This window comes from Mauremys reevesii, linkage group 1 (assembly GCF_016161935.1).
Source record: "Mauremys reevesii isolate NIE-2019 linkage group 1, ASM1616193v1, whole genome shotgun sequence".
In the NCBI taxonomy this organism is placed as follows: Eukaryota; Metazoa; Chordata; order Testudines; family Geoemydidae; genus Mauremys; species Mauremys reevesii.
In genome coordinates, this window is record NC_052623.1 from 154,984,635 (window position 1) to 154,998,925 (window position 14,291).

Here is a 14,291-nt window from a genome sequence, read left to right on the forward strand (position 1 = left end):
TAGCTTCTTTACAAATTACTTAACATAGAGAAGTTCTACCAAACCAAGGAAAGTATTGTTATGTTCAGTGAACAACTTATCCAATAAGCACCCGAAAGCCAAATTATTCTTTGCAAGGAAGAGGGTAGTTCAGATCAGACGCTCGAGCACATTCCTCCAGTGCTGGGTTTCTACATTAATAATGTGCTGGTTTTCTGCATCTAGGCATTTATTCAGCTTTTGCCTGGATTTGACCTCCATTCTTTTGGAGTAGGCCGTAAAATGGGTGACTTTTCACGTCACTTCAGAGCATCAGCTAAAGTATGCCAGTAATTGTACCCGAAAAGCGTAAGCAATGATTTGACATTCTTATAAAATATTTTTAAACAAAACCAGAACACTTTGTCAGTTGATTTTAAGTAAACTAGCCAATGCTGATTCAGTTTCTCACCATTCTCAAGCACTCTTTCACAGTGTGACTTTGAGAAGTGTCACTTCTGATCATTTACTGGAAATGTCATATCCTTGATTTTTCCCAGCCTGTTCAAAATTGTACAATGAATATCAGCAGAATTTAGGATTGCAGGCCATAAAGTGGGATCTGATGTATCGATTTGTGGTGTACAATTTTTCTCACTCCTGTTTCTGTCATCATGTGATGCTGATTCTTCTTTATTGCTTCTCTCCTTTTCATGTAAACCAGATTTTAATTTTTCATTACTCTCTAATGCTCCCTCACTCACCCTGGAGGAGAGAGGTCCCTGGAGGGCTGTGATAGCCTGTCTCCAGGCCTGTCTCTGTTTACCTGGGTACTGGGCTTGCAGGGCTCAGGCAGCCAGCAAACAAATAGTCTTACAGGTGAGCTGGGGCCACTCCTCTTCAGAGTGATAGCCCTTTGCAGAGGAACGAGGGACAGCCCCCCCCCGGGAGGGGGTAGGGGGACATGGACCCTCCCTACTCCACCGCATCCCAGCCCAGGCCCTGGCAGGGGCAGAGTCAGCTGCCCCGGAGTCAGCGGGGATCCAGCCGCAACACGCCGACGCTGGAGGGCTGGGCTTTGCAGCCAGCCCTACAGTAGCTGCCCCTGGGCCACTTCCTGCCTCCCCTGGGGTGGGTACCTCCTGCATCCAGGCGTTGTCCGGCTCCTCCGGGTAAACAGCGGCGGGCACTCCAGGCCAGTCGTTGTCTGCGTCTGGGGCATGGACCAGGCTGGGCTGGGGATCTGCCTCGAACTGCTCCAGAACCAACAGGACGTCCTTCCCCTCTGCAGGTTACCCCCTGAATGGGCTGCGGGTCTGGTCTTTTATGCTTCCGGCCCCACCCTTCTCCTTCCAGTGAGGGGTGTGGGGAGGCTTAGGCTCTGCCCTGCCAGGGGCATGTAACGCTCCCTCACTCACCCCGGAGGAGGGAGGCCCGTCCGCCTCACTGCACTTTCCTTTTCATGTGAGCCAGATTTTTCTTTATCATCACTCTCTTTTATGCCACCAGGAAAACTGGATGATTCTCCATCACTTTCCTTGCATTTCCATTCCTTATCTTTAGGTAAATCTGCTAATTCCTTAGTAATAGGACTTCCATCATTTATGCTTCACTCCTCGATTTCTTCTGCACTGGGACAATCGCTACTGCCTAAAGTCCAGTCTATGTTGTTCTGTTTCAGATATTTTCCCATCAAATTTGCCCCTTGCTAGATTGCAATTGAGCTTTTCACTTCCCATACTGAGCTCCTGAAGGCTTCTTCGGGGGCATCTTTTATTTTCTACAGGGGGGAAAACAGACAGGATAAGGGAGCGCAAAAGTCTATGTTCCGCAGTCTTAGAAAGTCATCAAACATTGCCATGTTACATGGCAAAAGAAGTAACAGTATTGCTTTTATATTGTTGCGTAGATATGGGTTCGATAGATATCTCTGGTGTCTCATGAAATGTGTCTTTTATTAGTCGCTACTTACACTCTTCAAGCCTTAAAACACAAGAACCCTTTTACAATTACACAATAAAACAAGGTTCACAGTATGGCAGCTGGGCTCTTACTTCGTTCTAATATCTCAAAAACTGACCAGCAATGCCCCACCCCTTATATACCCACGAGGGCATGGCTGACAACATTCTAGGAGGTTTGAGGAAAACATAGTTTTCAGAAAGTCTGGAAGGTTCCATGAGATTCTACAAAGGTCCAGAACATTCTAGGAAGCTAGTGAAAAATAAATTCCCATACAGAATACCAGAAACATTTTACTTCAAACATTCTATTTTCCCTTTTGTCGCTAACAATGAAAACAACACCCGAGCCTGGCACTCCCCAGTCCAGGCACCCAGGCAGTTGCCTGGGTCACCTGCCCCTAAATCTGGCCCTGGCTATACTGAACTATAATTGATAACATATACAACAGATTACAAGAAAAAGTCAATTGCCTAAGCCATATGAGATATTGCTATTGAAGGACCTACTCCCAGGGCTAAAAATATAACACTTAAATATATGCATATATTTAATCACTTTTCTCCCACAAAACCTCATGTTATTTTACAAACATTGTGCAGCAGAACTACTTCATGACTGATGAAGTGTAACCATTGATGGGTTGCAATGGGCCTATAACTGCTATTTTGTGCCAGCATGCATACAGCAAAACTGTTGATGTAGATTGTTTCTTTGATTACCATTGAAGAGGGAATTAAGACTGGCCTTAGTGTATGGTCTATACTGAAATTCAAGCAAGACACCAAGCTTATCAGCCTATTCTTGAAAAATGCTATGTAACTATTAATGTCACGAGAGCAGAGGACATCAGAAGCATGCCTCATATAGTTAACTTTAGCACTATGCATATCACCACCTCCTGTTTCTTAGAAGTCTCCCATGGAAGGCCTGATCCTGCAAAGTGCTGAGCACGCTCACCTCCCATTGACTTCAGTGGGAATTAAAAGACTTTCTTGGCACCTTACATGTGATGCTGTGCAACTTGTAGTACTAACAAACCGGACTAAGCTTAACTTCAGAATTTTTTTTAGCTCAGAGTACAAGGTGATATGACCAAGACATTGAATTTATTCTGTCTTCTGGCATCCTTTGCATCTTCATGGAGTCTTGAGATACCTTCATTTTAATCCCCCCCATTAAGACCTTGTATGACAGGAATTCTCCTTCTAGTTGGGGAGGTTTGGACAGGATTCCCTTTGCACCCGCCCTGTCAGTATGTTCCTTATCTATCCAAGAGTCTATGCTGTACAGCGATGTTAGGTACACCTGCACCACCAGATACTGAATGCATGAGCTTCCTCATTGCTCACAGCCCTTGCTGAACTGAGGAGTGAGATAAGGCCAGGAACAAGCTGGGTTTCCCCTATTTCAATGCAGTGCATAGCCATCACACTGGTCTCACCCTAAAGCCGGGGTTCTCAAACTGGGGGTCGGGACCCCTCAGGGAGTTGCGAGGTTATTACATGGGGGGTCATGAGCTCTCAGCCTCCACCCCAAACGCCGCTTTGCCTCCAGCATTTATATTGGTGAGAAATATATTTAAAATGTTCTTAATTTATAAAGGGGGGGTCTCACTCAGAAGCTTGCTATGTGAAAGGGGTAACCAGTACAAAAGTTTGAGAACCACTGCCCTAAAGAATAAATATTTTAAAAAATGGTACTGAGGATTAAACTTTGTGCCACAAATGCATGTGATCACCTTCTGCCAACAGCAGGAAAGAAAGAATTGCACACACATACAATATCTATACCTATAGCTACTTCATAATTGCATGTTATTAAAGTCATAAACATATGCTTCCTTATTTCATTCTGATGCAGGAGTGCTGCAATAATCAAATGTAGCAAGGCTCCTGTTAATGGTATACAGCATATCTGCAAGAGGCTGTTTATACTGTTTATTAAATTGATCAGAATATAAGGAAGTAATAAAAAATGAAGCAGTTTGTTTTACCCAGTGAAGTTTGGCCTCTATATAGATTTATTCCAAGTCAAGGGGTTGGACATATGCCTACACATTCTGAAGAAATATGAAATTAGCTAACCATATTTAAGTTTCAAGCAGACTACACAAGATATATATAAATGCATTATGTTGCAGTTCATCTTCCATTTTATTGCCCAGTCACCCAATTTTGTGAGATCCCTCGGTAACTCTTCACAGTCAGCTTTGGACTTAACTATCCTGATCTACAAACTTTGCCGCTTCACTGTTCACTCCATTTTCCAGATCATTAATGAATATATTGAACAGTAGTGTTTACCTCTTGATTGTGAAAACTGACCATTTATTTAAAAAAAACAAGAGGAAGTACTTTTTCACCCAGTGCACAATTAACCTCTGGAACTCATTGCCATGGGATGTTGTGATGTCCAAAAGTATAACTGGGTTAAAAAAAAACCTAGATAACTTCATGGAGGATAGGTCCATCAGTGGCTACTAGCCAGGATGGTCAAGGAGGCAAAACCATGCTTGGGGGGTGACCCTAAACCTCTGACTGCCAAAAGCTAGGATGGGGAGACAGAGATGGATCACTTCAAGACAGAAGACAGGATACTGGACTAGATGGACCATGGTCTGACTCAGTATGGATGTTCTGACGCAGGCAACCACCAGCAGCACAGAGAATAGCAGCAGTTTCAGCTGGAATGATGGGTGTGAGTGCTTTGCTGCTACTCATGTCGATTAGATATATTTCACTGTATTGTTGAAATCATGTTCTTTCTGACTGACTGTTTTTTCTGTGTCACCCATCATCTTCACTCCCAAATCCCAAACACACATGTAGATAGAATTTCAGTCTCTCTTCTGTCTCACAGTTTGCACAGTCATTCTCCCCTGAGTTTGCACTGTGCTTTATGTCTCTCGATTTTCACTACAGTCTATGGTCACTCATTCTGTTTGATAACTCTGCCTTTGCTTTGTGCATTTCACAGTGGCATAAGGTAATCTGCTAGTATGGTAGTATACTAGCTTGATGTTTTTCATCTGTTCTTCCCAGTAACTTGAATATGAATGTTACAAGGCATGGGCTCATGTCCAGAAAAAATGGTTTTTGACTTGCTAGTGCTTCCTTGCAGTGGACAGTCTGTTTTTTGCTGTGGTGGAGATGGCACCGGAAAGTTCATGGTGGCTTTTGTACGTAGGGTGACCAGACAGCAAATGTGAAAAATCGGGACAGGGTGGGGGGTAATAGGAGCCTATATAAGAAAAAGAGACCAAAATCGAGACTGTCCCTATAAAATCAGGACATCTGGTCACCCTATTTGTACGTTGGCTAGGAGTCGGAGAGGAAAATGTCTTAGTTTAATTTGGCAGCTGTTTTTCTGGGTGTGCATTCTCTGCAAGTGCTTTAGTTCGCTGTGCTTCTTTTCTGCCTGTGGCCAGGTGTGCAGGGGCAGCTCTAGCGATTTCGCCACCCCAAGCACGGTGGCACGCCACGGGGGGCGCTCTGCCGGTCCCGCGGCTCCGGTGGACCTCCCGCAGACATGCCTGCGGTTGCTCCACCGGAGCCGCGGGACCAGCAGACCCTCCGCAGGCATGCCTGTGGGAGGTCCACCAGAGCCGCCTGCCGCCCTCCTGGCGACCAGCAGCGCGCCCCCCGTGGCATGCGGCCCCAAGCATGCGCTTGGCGTGCTGGGGCCTGGAGCCGCCCCTGCAGGTGTGCATTAGCTGTGTGCGTGCCCGAGGAGTGATCCAGGGCGCCCTATCTGTGCGTGCACTAGGCGCGCTCCTGACTTTGCAGAAACACAGGGGGTGTTTGCAGTACAAGGGGTGGGAACTCTCCCATCAGGTGACACCGCGGCCGAGGCGTTACGCCGGGTCTGCGCGGGGCAGGAATCGATGCCCACGATTGGCCCCCGCCCCGTGTTGTGGTTGATCAGTTGTCAAGGCAACGCTCCACGGCAATCTCCCCTCTGTCCCACGTGTCCCTTCAGCGGCCGCCTCTGTTACCACGGTCGCCAGAGAGAGACAGGGAGCGGGGTGTTGTTTCTGATTGGCTACCGCCGAATCTTGCTCGTTAGCATAAGGCGGCGGAGCCTGGCTAGTGGAACGCGAGCCGATTGGCTGAGGCTGGAGGTGAGGCTGTGGGGTGATCCCGGGCCCGGCGCGGCGCGCTAACTCGCCGGACGCGGGCCCGGAGACAGACAGGGCGGGTCCGCGTGCGCGCCTGTTGCCCGGCCGCGCCTTTCGGCGGGGGGAGGGGGGATTGGGCTGCGTGTCGCGCGCCTGGCCCAAGATGCCCTTCCTCCCGCGGCGCCGGCTGCAGCCGGACTGGGGGCAGGGCAGTGCACGTGCTCGCGGTGTAGCTGCTCTGGTTGCAGCCGCGGCTGGGGCAGCGCAGCGGCGGGGGCTCCGGTGGGGCTGCCCATCTGGGAGAAGACAACGCAAAGGAAGCCGGGCTACTGCGGGACAGATTGGCTGCAGATGCGCAGCGCTGCTGCTACAGCAAGGGGCTTGATGGGGGAAGGGGCAACGTGCCGTACCAGGCAGGAGGGACGCGTTGTCTCGGTGTGCACAGCGGCGCTTTGTATTGCTCTGCCTTCGCTGCTGGGCAGAGCATGCCAATGTCAGCCAGCCCGCTCAGGGCACCGCTGGGCAGAGCGCCTCCCATCGCTTCTGTTGGGGGAAAGCCGACAGCAGGTCGAGTGAGACCGGTTTAACAAGGACTACATTCCTGCCCGGTATGAGAAAGCCGTGTCCTCCCCGGCTAATTACCCCCTCCGCATGCGTGGGGTCAGAGCGCCGGCTGCGCATCCGAACCGGAAAAGAGTTTGCGTGTGCACCCCGCAGGGCTGCTGATTCGCTCTCCCTTCCCTTCAGAGCGCAATATGAGGAATCGCATTCGCTGTAAAGTCCCTTCTAAGGCAGCAGCATGCGGAGTCGGCATGTCGCTTTGGGGCGTGCCTGGCTATGCAGCTAGGGCGGGCAAAACCATCTATTCGCTCTCTATGATATATGAGACCTACCCGTTGCGATCCCCTTCCCCCACAATGCAGCAGAGCCGAGCCACATCACCACCCGTGCCAAATACAGTCCCACCAGGCACGTTACAAACCTGCTGCTGCAGACACATACCGAGGTGCAAACATACATATTGGGCAGTGGGAAAGAGGTTTAAAACTGGGTGTAGTCCAGTCTCCCTGGTTTTGGATTACGCTCCGCGGAACGAAAGGCAGTTCAAAGTTGGGCGCTTTACATTCTCCCTTTCTCGGGGGTTTAAAGCTGGGTGTAACAGTCTGTCTCTCTGGGCACGGGGAGGATTTGCTGTATTACACAATTCAGTTATTTCTTGGACCAAGGTATACAAGTATCGCTAAAGCACAATATCACATATCTGTCTGAAGTCGATATTGTCCCTAGAGAGGGGCTCTCTATCCATCCACCCAGCATGTATAAAATGCTTATCTGCAGAGTAGCTAAATGGCGTACATAAAAAAAAAGGCTGGGTGTGTTAATCTCTGTCTGGAGTTGGGGGGCGGGAATTTGAAGATTGGGGTGGGTGGATTTTCCGCCTGGGGAGAAGTAAGATTGATTTGTGTTAGAGCAGGAGGATTAGGATGGTTTGGGGTATGCTGTGTTCCCACTGACTGGACGAGGAATTCCAGGCTGACTGTGTTAGGGGTTTTCCTCCTGTGGGTTGGTGGCAGCTGGCGTAAGGTATGTTACACTCTATCCCTGTGTGAGCATGGAGGAGGAGGATTGGGCTCTATTAAATTGGTTCCCTCTGGGAAGCAGAGGGAGTTTTCCTTTTCGAATGCCAGACCTCTCCTGCTGGGATGCTTGGTGTACTTGCTGGAACTACCTCTCTGACACTTGCCCGAGGTTTCTGCCTCCTGGTCTTACATTGCCACTGTTTGCACTGCTTATCCGGCCGATACGGAACTGATCCAGCGAGAGAGTCAACATTCCACTCCGCGCTGGGTCCTGCTCTCCACATTGACTCCTACGGGATTGAGTCAGGAGCGGCTGGTCCCTGTACACAGGCATGGAGAGATGTGGCTATAGATAGCAAGCCAATCCGATGAGCAGGAAACTGGACCAAGTTCGGCCCTGATGCAAACAGGTCCAGGGGGGTTGCGCACCTCCGTGTAGCTGCTGCTTTCCAGTCACCGGCCGGATATAGAGTGATGGGTGTGGTGCGCTGTAGCAGGAGCTGGTACCTCGCCCGCCCGGCTTCGCTCCCGCAGCCACTAGCTCTGGCAGGCTCTGCCTCCGGGTGCGCGCTGCGCCCTCCCCTTATGGGTGTCAGGCGAGAGGCGGAGCCGCCTTCCCGTCCCTTGTATCAGGAGCCGGTGTTACTCGCGGTCACTCAGAGCCGCCTTTATCTTGCTCCACTGCAAGGGGGTGGCACTTGGGAACACCTTATTTTACCATACACGCTATAAATACACCACCTGGAATGGGAGCGGGGCTACGGGCCGCAGCGGGACACTGTGACGCACGGACACCGGGACACCAGCAGCAGCCAGATCCAGAAAGCCGGCAGTGAGGCTCGACTCTACAGGACATTGGTGGGTGTGGGCTCCCTGCGGCGTCCCCCTGATCTGAGCGGGTGATGGGGGGAATGGCAGTGGGAGCCCCCAAGGCGGCTTGCATGGATCTGTGACCGTGTCACGCTCATAGGGGGCTCTTTTCATTTATTCACGCTGCAAGGAGTTGTGTTTCTGCCATCAGAGGCGCTCCCTTTGCCGTCCCCATCCCCCAGCCTCATGGGGTGTGGACTGGAAGAAGTTGCTTTTGCATCTTCCGAATGAGAAATCGAAAAGGAGCTCGGTTTCCTCCCTTAGCTGCTGGCTTTGGCGATGATGCGCTGGCAGAGGATGCCGCGAGATTTTGGGCTAGGGGCCACCAGGAGAGGTTGAGGTCAGAGATTTGCAGAGAGAGGTCGGGAGATGGGGGGGTGGAGGGAAATGGAGGGCTTGGCGTTGGAAGGTGCAGGGGTGCACGGAAAGAGGAGTTAGGAGGAAAGAGCGGAGGCAAAGCCCGGCGCGGGGTTGGGATTAAAATGGGGAGCTGAAGGGGACGGGGGTGAGGAAGGAGTTTGCTGAGGGCTGGGGGAGAAAAAGGTGAAGCTCTGGGAGAGGGTTATGGGTAGGAAGGGGAAGTACTGCATGGCGCAAAGTGCCCTCCATCTAAACACCATCTATCCTTCTCGATTCCAGCAAACCGCCCCTGAGCGTTGCAGCGAGCAAGCGTGGGGAAGGCTCTGGAGATACAAGGCCTGGCTCCTGGTGGCCCTTGCAAGGGGATTTGGTGGGGCAGAAGAAGGAACCGGCTGCTGTGTCCGTGCTCCCCAGGCACCCGGTGATCACTGGCATTGCACCCCACCCATCTGCCAACATGATGCAGATCTGCGACTCCTACAGCCAGAAACACTCCCTCTTTAACGCCATGAACCGCTTCATCGGGGCCGTCAACAACATGGACCAGACGGTGATGGTGCCCAGCCTGCTGCGGGACGTGCCGCTGCTGCTGGAGGAGCTGGACTCGGGGGGCGGCTGCGGGGAAGGGGATCCCCAGCTGTCGCCGGGGGACGCCGGCGCCTTCTTCTCCCGCAGGGACATGTACAGCCATTACCTGCTGCTCAAGTCCATCCGCAACGACATCGAGTGGGGGGTGCTGCAGCAGGGCGCCGAGGAGGCCAGCCGGAAGAAGGACAAGCTGAGCGGGGACATTAGCCGGGGCCTCCCGGAGGCCGCGGTGGAGGAGGAGGATCTGGAGAAGCAATTCCACTATCACCTGAGCGGACTCCACACGGTGCTCTCCAAACTCACCCGCAAGGCCAACGTGCTCACCAACAGATACAAGCAGGAGATCGGCTTCAGCAACTGGGGGCACTGAGCCAGGGCAGGGCTTGGCATGGGGGGTGCCGCCGAGCAAGGGATCCCTATCTGCCGGGGGGAGGGGCTCTGGGGAGCGCGCCCGAGGACGAGGAGCGCGCGCGTGTGTGTGTGTGTGTGCAAATGGAGGGGATGAGCATGGGATGGGCATGGAGGGGGAGCGAGTGTGTGACAATGGAAGCGGGTGGGGGCGTGTGCCAGAGGGGGAATGAATGAGTGCGACCGTGGAGGAGGGGTGCAGGGGGAGGGGCAGACATGTGTGTGTGTGTGTGTGTGTGTGTGTGTGGCGGGTGGACGTTCAAGCGGGAGGGGGACGGGACCGTGACGCATGGCGGGCACATCCTGCCCGGGTGTGCGAGCAGCTGTGAGCTGCACGGCGGCGGGGCTCTTTGCCTACGCAGCAGCAGCAGCAAAGCGGCGTGTGTGTATCAGGTTTCCTAGACTGGGAGCTTAGTATGAATGACGGAGGGTGGCCGAGGCCAGTTACTGAGAGCGTGTGGTAGCGGAGGCGGCCGCCCTCCTAGTGGAGACTGCATCACTTCTTTCTTTCCTGTTTTGCACTACTTTTATAACAATAAAAGACGTGTATATAATGTGTAAGATTTCTTTGCATGCTCTTAGAATTGCAGTCCTCTTATTTTTTACCAACGCACAAGCAGAGAAAGGTGTACATTAATCATTAGTAGTTTGATTTTATGTTCTGTCCAGGGTGAGCAGTTATTGTTCCCTTCTAAGTAAGGAGACTGATGACTTGTACATGTATGTGCTGGCTGTATAGCTGGCTGATATGAGGCTGAAAATAAGCCAATGAAAATAACAAAACTGTTGTAAAAATTACATTTGTTACCCAGGACGGAGCCAGTTTACTAAGCCACATCCCTGTATCGCTGGACGGATGAAGGGTACCATTACTGTACATGTACTGAAGCTTATTTAAAACTTTTTTTTATCCAGATGTAGAATATATTCTAAAATAAAGAAGCAAATGTATTGACTAAGATTGGCTTAACTTTTTTTGTTATAGTCCCTGTTCTCTATATGCATTAAATACTAATTATTCACATATACAACCTAAATATATTAATTGTCTCTACATTATTTTAAAACTGTATTTCTAGTGCTATGTTACAAGGCGCTGGATATAAAGGGGTCATTTGTTAGTGAGGACTAGCTAACATATGCAAAACTGATAAAAATGGGTCTAGTAAATATACCTTACACAATATGTTTTTAGTTACTTCAACTGTTAAACAGAGTAAGAATAGTCTGTCAAGATATATGTATACCAATATAAACGTCAATCCCTGTTTAAACTAAAGTATTTGAGAATATACATTAATGCTTACTAGCAACTGACTCTATGTTATCAGAATTGTATAGATTTTATTCTCTGTGCATTTTTTCCATTTGCTGAATAGGCCCTGTAATTAGTTCTCTCTCTCTCTCTCTACATATATATGCAGCATTAGGTGGTGTAGCACATAATACAGTATATTGTTTGGTAAAGGCTTGCCCTTGAATAAGTCCTAAGTAACATTACAGTATACTTATGATTACAATATATGTGTGCATATGACAAACAGATAGGGTTAACAGCTTTTCTTTTCACGTTATGAAATGCTTATGTTCAGTGATAATATACACTTAATCTTCAGGCACAATATCACTTTCAAGTTTTTCATGCTCAGAAAGGCTAATAGTTTGTATATATCTTAATGCACTTAAAAGGACACTGCTATGCAGCATGTACCCATACCCCATTAAAAAAAAACTTAATAGAATAGTGTTTTCATTAAAGTAAAAAAAAAGCACAAACAAAAACCACCTTTGTTTAGATTTAAAAATTCCCCAACACTCCTCAATGTTTCACGGTGACATTGTACTAGTGCATGAGAACCAGATACTGATACTAGTGGGTCAGTTTCATTGTCCAAGTTGAGTAAAGTGAAAAAAGTTAACAGTTTAAATGTTGAAATATATTTTAAAGTTCATTGGTGCTTCTAGTGCTAATTTAGACTGGAAATTAGAAAAAGGTTTCTATTCTAACCATCAGAGGAGTGAGATTCTGGAACAGCCTTCCAATAGGAGCAGTCGGGGTCCAGGGCAGACAAACCAATTCATTTGAAAGATGGAGTTTGATAAGTTTATGAACAAGATTATATGACTGGTATAGCAGGGGACTAGGAGGTCCCTTCCAGTCCTATGTTCCTAATAAATCAAAGTATTTATTAATTACATAACTGAGGAAACCTTGAAAAACATAACTGGCTTTTTAACCTAACAGTGTCTCATTAGTAACACTATCAGTCAGTCTGTTTTACTTCCCAGTAGGGTGGTGCATGGAAAAATATCAGGGGTAATGAGAAGTACTACAAAGGATTCCTAATTTCGCAGCTGGTAAGTCTATTAGTGAACAAAGCCCAATAAACATGAGGAAAAAGATGCCTTGCCTTGGGGTTGTTTTAAAGTTTTGTACTCCTGGAAGTTTTGGAGGAACAACTTGTTCTGCTTTATTATTTAGTTCTGCATCAGGGTCTTTCCAAATAAACCAGTTTAAGACTACAACACTACTGTTTAAAATTGCTTATTAAAAAGAGAGGCCCTGATATTATTTTAAGTCTGACTATCTAATTCTGAATTGTAATCTCTCCCTGTAAAGATTTAGTGTATACTCAATTTATAGTGCTGATCAAAACCGCAAATACGATAGTAGAAAATATCCATTAGTAAATTGATGGTATAGTCTCATCTTGAATATTACATTCAATTTTGGACACATCTAAAAAAATACAACAGAAATACAAAAGGTTCAGAGGAAGAATAATGAAAATTATTAGAGGTATTTGGGTGTGGAAACAGAGTTTCCATATGAGTAAATCTTAAAGCTTAAGGTGGTATAGGAGTATATAATACAAAGGACTGTAGAGAAGCCATTCAAGTTCTTCTGTATACTTATTTATTTGATTTAAGTAAAAGCACCTTTGATGAGATAAAAAGTCTTTGAATTTAAAAATAGATAAAAATGAATATTTTTTCAATGCAAAGTCCAAAGTATGGAATTTGTTGCTGTCATGTTATTGAAGAAAACAACTTAGTTTCAAAATATGTTTTAAAATGACATATAAATCATAGCATCTGATATTTCAGTAGCAAGGATACAATTACAAAGTCCACCACTTGTCAGTCTTCATGCCATAAACTGATTGGGAAGAAATCTCCCTTAATGGTACAGTGTTGCACAATTAGCTGTATTATTGGGTGTTGTATCATCCTTTGAAGCATTACGCATTTGTAAATGCTGGAGATTAGATACTGGACTAGATAAACCATCGGTTTGTGCCAATAAAGAAATTCTGGTTTCAGATTAAATGATGCTTACAGACAGGATCTGCCTTTAAGAAGTTTCTCCCTTAACGCTGCAGTCTAACAACGTAGTGAATGGACTGTTCTCCAAGGATATGTCTTCTAAGAAAAGGCAAGTTTAAAAAAAAACAACTACTGTAGTTTTATATAAATCAGAAGAGGTACAATTGTGAAGTACTGTAGTAGCATTTTTTAACTCACTTTTGATGATAAGAAAATAAACCAAGTAAACTGTATTTCAGATATTGGTAGAGTAATAATTAATCTCAAAGCCCTTTTCATACTTTACAAACTGGTTACAACTCTATATACATGCTGTCTACCAACTACTACAAGGCATTGTTCGTGGAATATGTCAGTTGTATGAGAGCACATACGATGATACACCACTGTGGTTTAGGTGCTAAATCATACCTTTCTGTATGTAAAGCCACAGAAGGGAAAAGTTAGGGGGGAAAGTCATGGCTTCATCTTAGCAGGGGGCTGGCTTAACTTCCTATGGTGGATACTGGGGATATGGCAACCAAAGGGCATTACGACCATGGCCTGCAGTCCTTGATGGATGAAATTTTGTGTTGGATTAAATGTACATTTCATAAAGCACATTGTACAGTTCTGTCAAGTGTGCACAATGAACCCCTGGCTGGTAACATGTTGGGGTGGCAAAAGTACATGCCAGTCCCACCATCTGCACACAGGAAAATAATTGGGAATGGAAGAGTGTAGGATCCATATAAGACTCTCATAAAATGCTGATTGCAAATACTTAGGTTAATACAATGTTAAGAGCAAAAATATGCCTCCTGTGAGGCAGTGGTACACTGGAGGAGGCAGCATACCACCCAGGTAGTGGTGGCTGGTGGCATTATATGCCTTCACCAGCAGTGGTGAGAACATTTTGAGAACTGCTTTTTCTGTGGCTTTGAAAAACTGCTCTGCTGTTATGTCCTGCCCCGTGCAGACGAATCCCTCTGTAAAGCCATTGGCTCTGCCTGCATTGCTAGCTGGTCCCCGCCTCTCATTTCCCTGCAGTTATATAATGGCTACCTTCTTTGCCGGGTGTGCATGAGGGAAAGGGCTTCTTGGGCCCATGCCCGCATCTGGTGCACCTGCACAACGTA

At 47.6% G+C, this 14,291-nt stretch overlaps 1 protein-coding gene across 1 annotated transcript; it reads left to right on the forward strand.

Annotated features, from left to right (window-relative positions):
• The first annotated feature begins 8,174 nt into the window (after positions 1-8,174).
• Positions 8,175-10,805, forward strand: MID1IP1 (MID1 interacting protein 1). Its single transcript, XM_039521019.1, has 2 exons — positions 8,175-8,478; positions 9,130-10,805. Exon 2 carries the CDS (start codon positions 9,308-9,310, stop codon positions 9,806-9,808), a length of 501 nt encoding a protein of 166 aa, XP_039376953.1. The 5' UTR covers positions 8,175-8,478; positions 9,130-9,307; the 3' UTR covers positions 9,809-10,805.
• The last annotated feature ends 3,486 nt before the right edge of the window (positions 10,806-14,291 follow it).